Source organism: Orycteropus afer, unplaced genomic scaffold (assembly GCF_000298275.1).
Source record: "Orycteropus afer afer isolate SDZICR_OR568_19922 unplaced genomic scaffold, OryAfe1.0 scaffold00378, whole genome shotgun sequence".
Taxonomy (NCBI): Eukaryota; Metazoa; Chordata; class Mammalia; order Tubulidentata; family Orycteropodidae; genus Orycteropus; species Orycteropus afer.
In genome coordinates, this window is record NW_006921965.1 from 1558642 (window position 1) to 1565527 (window position 6886).

General features: G+C 40.1%; 1 protein-coding gene across 1 annotated transcript in view; it reads right to left on the minus strand.

Moving 5' to 3' along the window:
- CAPSL (calcyphosine like) overlaps positions 1 to 6601 on the minus strand; it is a 28427-nt gene extending 21826 nt beyond the window's left edge. Inside the window, exon 1 of the mRNA XM_007953225.2 lies at positions 6465 to 6601. Coding sequence (XP_007951416.1) covers positions 6465 to 6601 — 137 coding nt within the window. The remainder of the gene's footprint in view (positions 1 to 6464) is intronic.
- Between the last annotated feature and the right edge of the window lie 285 nt (positions 6602 to 6886).

Genomic DNA, 6886 nt, shown 5'->3' on the forward strand with positions numbered 1-6886 from the left:
AACTTTCAATAAAATAGTAACTGATACACAAAATAAATAAATACATAAATAAAATAATATGATGATCATAAATTCCCTGGGTATAATGCCTAACTCATAGTATGAACACAGTGTTAACTTCCTATTTTCGCATCTTATAAAAGAAGGGAGAAGTTTTACTCACCGAAAATCAATCCAAGGGGTGACAAATACAGCCAGTGGAAAATGTACCCACCATTTGTTTTTATAAATAAAGTTTGCTTGAAACACACACACACACAAAAAAAAATAAATTAAATTCTTATGTGCATCAAAAGACTTCTCCAAAAGGGTAAAAAGAGAACCTACAAATGTGGAAAAAATATTTGGCTATGACATATCTGACAAGGGACTTATCTCTAAAATTTATTGAAAACGTCAGCATTTCAACACCAAAAAAGACAAACAATCCAATTCAAAAATAAGCAAAGGACATGACCACACACTTCACTAAAAAAGATACACAGGAGGCCAACAAACACATGAGGAAATGCTCATGATCATTAGCTATTAGAAAGATGCAAGTCAGAACAACAATGAGATACCATCTCACCTCAGCAATAACAGCAAAGTTCAACAAGACAGAAAATAACAAATGCTGGTGAGGGTGCAGAGAGATTGGAACTCTAATACACTGCTGGTGGGACTGTAAAATGCCACAACCACTGTGAAAAAAGGTATGGTGTTTCTTTAAAAAAATGAAAATAGAAACACCATTTGATCCAGCAATTCCATTACTAGGAATATACCCTAAAGAGGTGAGAGACAAGACACAAATAGACCTATGCGCACCCATATTCATTGCAACACGATTCACTATAGCAAAAAGATGGAAACAATTTAAATGCCTATCAACAGATGAATGGGTAACCAAACTATGGTACATTTACATAATGGAATATTATGCAACATTAAAGAATAATGAACATTATTATTCTTCTTTAACAACACTATTATTCTTCTTTAACAACATTAAAGAAGAATACATGAATCATCCCACAACATGGGTGAATTTGGAGGACATTATGCTGAGTGAAATAAGTCAATCACAGGAGGAAAATATTATGAGTCCCTTTTTGTAAAAAAGTTAAGGAAAGGTTTACTTAGGGAAGAAAATTCACTTTCTTGGTTACTCAGGATGGGAGAGAAGAGGGGATAAATTTCAGACTAGTTGGAGGTCACATGTTGATTTGAGTGAGGGGAGGGGTGGTATGGAAAGCGTCTGTGACCAGCACAGAGACAACGGGGAAAGAGAGGACACAGAAACATGCATAAAAGATGTAGACAACAGAGGCAAATTCTATCACATGCACAATATTGCATTGTTAGTGGCACCAAACATTAGGTTATGGGTAAATGCAATGCATTGACAGGTGAGAGGATCAGGTGAAAGCAGGCAAACAGGAATATACCCTAGACCAAAGATAGATTTGGCTGAAGATTGTCTTACATATGTACTTGTGCTACAAAATTATCCACATACATTACAGAAGTAACAGAGGACAAATTTGGAGTAGCTTCTCAAGACAACCAAAGACCTTGAGAGAGAGAATCACCAGACCTGCAGGCTCAGGATCATAGTCTTGGGGGACATCATGCTCAATTGGCACAACATAGTACATAAAAATCTTGTTCTGCATCCTGCTTTAGTGAGCAGCGACTTAAAAGCTTTTGAGCAATCATCTAAGATGCAACTATTGGTCTCCTCTCATCTGGAGCAAAGAAGAGTAAAGAAAAGCAAAGTCATTTGGAAACAACTAGTCCAAAGATATGATAGACCACAAGGACCTCCGCCCTGAGACCAGAACAAGATGGTGCCCAGCTACCAATGCCAACCTCTCGGAAAGGGCTCAAAATTGGAGAGCCTGGATAGAGTGGGAGGAAGAACATGCGAAAAAATTCAAAAACACAAAAATGACCAGAATTTACTGGTCTGATAGATACTCATAGAACCCCCAAGATTATTATGGGGGACTCACTTCCATGAATTGGCTCTCAGCCCAACAGTAGAAAGACCTACAAGCAGAACACTTGTCCCAGGAAGGTGCACCCACCTACTCTAGGGAGCTGCAGCCCTTACATCAATAAGCCATGAGACATCAGAGGGGCAGCATTCACACAGAGGGAAAGCTGGACAGACAGGAATGTATCAATTGGAAGCGTTAGTCACAAGGAGGAGAGGGAAAGAGAGTTTTTTGTGGTTGGGGATTGGAATTGGGGCTGTGAAATCAAATGTGCATGAACTGTTGAGAGTAAAACAAATCTGCTTTGTAAATTTCCACCCAAATCACAATTTAAAAAAGAGAGAGAGAGGAAGAGTTTTACCACTTCCAATTAAAGAAAAGTACAACATAGGTCCTTCTAACACCATATCATGCCTTATTTTTCTTGACAGGGTCTCCAGAACTTAACATAAATAGTAAATGTGGCTTGTCATTTTTTCAATACGGGTATCCCCAGATTATGAATGAGTACCATTCCTAAATCTATCTTTAAGTCAAATTTGTACATAAGTCAGAACAGTTAGGTACAGTTCATATCTAGTGTCAATTAGTCAAGAGTTTGTCTTAGTATATATGCATAAAAACCATTAAAAACAAAATACACTAAAACATTTTTAATATAATAGTACAGTAATAATAATAATGTTTTGATGCACATCACAAAGTAACACCCCGTTTGGTATTACAAACCATTGTACGTTCTTTGAATTTCTATTACAATAGGCTTTATGATTTATAAATATAGGTGGCACATAAGTCAGATGTTTGTAACCCAGGAACTGCCTGTATACATCCACCACTTCCCAAGATGTAAACAGTGTTCTAGCTACAGGAAGCCTCCACTTCGAAACATGACTCACTATCTCCAGCTGTATCTAATCACCTATCTCGTCCCCTCCAAAAGTGTAGTGCCTATATCCTGTTTTATGAAAGAAATCAAATATCTTTAATCGTGTTTAATTGTAACTCTTGAGGTCCTTCCATAAATCTCGTGATAACCCATCGTAACCTGCTTCATAGCAACATATTCTCTCCTCTTCCACCATCTACCACTACCTTCAGCACAGCCTTGAGAATTTTCCATCTTGCTGGTAGCCTGACATTGTACATAGAGCTCTGAACTAAGATTCAGAAAATCTGAGTTTGAATTCCACTTCTACTATTAAAACTAGCTGTGAGACTTTGGGCAAGTTCATTGACTACTTTGAAACACTTTCTTCCTCTCAACTGTTTACTTTTTGAAAAACTTCCTATCTACAGAAAGTATGAAAGAACATGTATGATCTTCCACCCATATTTGCTCTGGGTTTGTATGCATATTACTATTGCTTTTGGTGAACCATTTTAAATCAAGTTGCAGATATGATATGTCACCCTTAAATATTTCAGCATCCATCCTCTAAGAATTAAGTCCTTCTACAGAATTATAACACTATTAGCAATCCTATGAATGTTAACACTAATTCATTATTTTCTCCCACATAATCCATATCTGATTTTCCCCAGTAGTCCTGCCCTTTTATAACCTCTGTTGTTTTGGGATAGTATTCAAAGAATACATGACAATGTTTGTTATGTCTCTTTTGTCCTTTTTTTTTTTCCCATGATACTGACCCTTTGGAAGAATCCAAGTCAGTTGTCTTATAAAATGTCCCATATTCGGGATATGCCCAGTAGTCCTCATGAGAGTCCCAAATGGGTTAATGTGCTCCACTGCTAAGCTAAAGGGTGGAGGTTCAAATCCACCCAAACCCACCTCAGAAGAAAGGCCTAGCAATCTACTTCTGAAAACACCATCCATTGAAAACCTATGGAGTACAGTTCTATTCTGACACACATGCAGGTGTCATGAGTAGGAATCAACTAAAGGGTAACTGTGTGTGTTTTTCTTTTTCTTAATCACAACTAGATACATGTCAACTGGTCTGCTGTTGTTGTTGTTGTTATGTGCCATCAAGTCGGCCCCGACTCATAGCGACCCCTTCTTGAGTTGCCGAGGCAGTATCACTATGGAAGTAGATTGCCCAACCTTCCTTCCGAGGAGTGGCTGGTGGGTTTGAACCACCAGCCTTCTGGTTAGCAGTCAAGTGCCTTAGGCACTATGCTACCAGAGCTCCTTCAACTTGCCTAGGTAAGACTATAGAAGGGATATCTTGACTTTTTTGTGTCTTATTAGGAGTCATATATGTCAGCTTGTCCTGTAACGGCAACACTATGTTGATCACTTGGTTAAGGTAGTAATCTCAGAGATGAACATCCTGTTTCCCAACAATCCTAAATCAATGATTTGGCATTCACTGATGACATCTTCCTGAATAAATTATTACAGTTGATTTGAAAAAGGATTTTTAAAAATTCTATCATTCCCCCGACAGTTTTCTTTTTCGATGTTCACATTTCCTCAAATTTGAACAGTGGGAGCTCCATGAACGTAATGCTAAACCTGCTTAAGACTTTACCTGGCTATCTTCAGCCAGGCAAGGTGCACATGTGTAGTGGTGACAAAACACCTAATCCCTCTTATGTGTCGGACCATGCCAGGATCAGCCTGCCCTTCACACACTTGACTGCTTCCTCCTACCACTCCCTGAGGCTGGTGGGCACAAAGAGATGGTAATTAGTCCCAAATGACACAGTCAGTGGAGTGATGACCATGACTCTGGCCAAGGGGTCTAAACTCTTAACCACAGACTGAGTGAGACATGGCTGCTCCAATGTGCTGCAGGAGAATACTCACAGACTGGTTTCTCTTCTCCCTAAGTGGACATTTACCAAACCACCTACTGTCCTGGCAATCAAGCCTTGAGGCAGCTCAAACTGAATCTAAGTTTTCTAAATAAAAAAATAAAGGGACTAGACTGATTGACCTTATGTTCCCTGTTAGTGCTAAAGTAATGTGCAATTTTCAAGTCACAACTTGTAAATTTATTTATGTTGCACAGATTCTTAGTCCTTTGTGTTGCGCGTTTCATTTGAAAAACCAGAAAGAACATCCTGAATAAGGAGATTACATAGACTAGAACATAAGCTCCAAGAGGGCAGAGATCTCGACTGCTTTGTTTACAATATGTTTACTACATAGTGGTCATTCTATCGGGATTCATTGGCCGGATGAATGAATGAATAAACTATTTAGTGAACAAACAGCCATGTGACAGGAAGTGAAATAAGCAGTCTCTTTGTAAAACTTTAGCACTCTTGAAATAAGTTATGAAATAAGTTAATCCACCATGTGTTATTCAATAACATTCAACATTGATAAGGCATCTACAGTGTCCCAGACACTACTCTAAGGCTCCTCGGAGGAATACAGAGGTGAGTGAGACTCAGTCTCTGTCCTTAAGAAATTGATTGAGTGAAAGAGAGAGACAAGAAACCAGAAGGATGAGCAAGAGTTTTGTGTGAAGGGAGAAGAGGTGAATTTACAGCTGAGAACAGTTTTGGTGGAATGCTTAGGGTATCTGAGGGAGCTGGAAGAAAAAGCAAATAGTGGAATTGAGATAGAAAGTTGGGTTGGTAGCAGAAGCTGAATCATTTTGAATATCCTTAAATACTAAAGATTTGGAACTTTATTATTAAATTCAGCAAATATCTTTCAAGAGAAGTCATATTATCAACATAAAATTTTAAGAGAAATCTAGCAATAGTAGGCTAAATTGATCAGAGGACTGAAAGCCTGCATGCAAAGGAACTCATAAGAATACCACAATAAGAGTACAGGGAAAAGACACTGAGTGGCTAAACTTGAGCACTGGAGGTGAAAATAAGAATAGTGATTGTGAGATACTCTTGTTAGTCTAAGGATTCCATGGAACAGAAAGAAGTCTTCTTCATGGCTGAGTTTCTCACCATGTGCACAATGTTAAACGTACAATAGACGTAGTCTATTAAAAAGAGATAGGACCTGCCCTTGGGGCCTTCCAACCTTCTTTCCCTTTGGGCTTCTCAGTTCTGAGGATTATTCATATCATCAGTGAGTTGGAGAGCAGGATCTACACAGCTGGGACAATGCCACTGGCTGTGGGTTAACTGCCCAACATACAACTCCAGTGCCCTTGAGGTAAGAGACCTGACTGTCTGCTAGCAAACTTCTAACTCTCCAACCACATCTAAATCATTGTTCCCTCCTCCCTCTTCCAACCCACCCTCTATTAGTCCCAGTTTCAAGAAGTCTCTCTCATTGGCCTGTTAGGTGGCTGCTGGGCACAGCTTTCGTTTCCCCTGAAGCTGTCCAGAAGCCACCCTCGCTGGACCTAAAAGACCCAAAAAATGTTACAAGGGACTTTAGAGATCAATTCTTCCAAACTCCGCAGGTTGCAAATGAAGAGCTGTGACCTCAGAAGGAAGTGACTTGCTCGAGGTCATACAGGCAGTCTTCACCTCACCTGGCCATGTCCTGTCTTTCTCCTCCCTCTGTCTACCATCCCTCTGCCACAGTGGTACCTGCCCAGTCCTTTGATGCCTGCGGAGCCCCTTGCCAGGCACTGTAGGCGGAGTCTCTCAATAGGGTCCGTGGCCGTGATAAGCTTCTTATTGGCCTGGACTGCCATCTCTCGGTCATGGCGCGCTGTCCCTGCCATCTAAGAGGAGAAGAAGTCACAGCAACATTAGTGGAGTGGGGAGGACTCACAGTCACCTGGGCTGAGCAGGGCCCCCAGCAGCCTGGCTAAGTAGGAAATTGACAGCTTGTTCTGTCATCCCCTTTCCAGGAACAGATCAAACCTCCCAGGATTCCCAGTGTTTAATTACACCAACTGTGTGCCTGGTGTATTTTTACTACTTGCTTATTGAGCCCTGAGGACATTTGGTTTCTCAAGCCTGGACCACAGGTTTAAATATACAGCCATTCCCACTAGGCTTTGTCC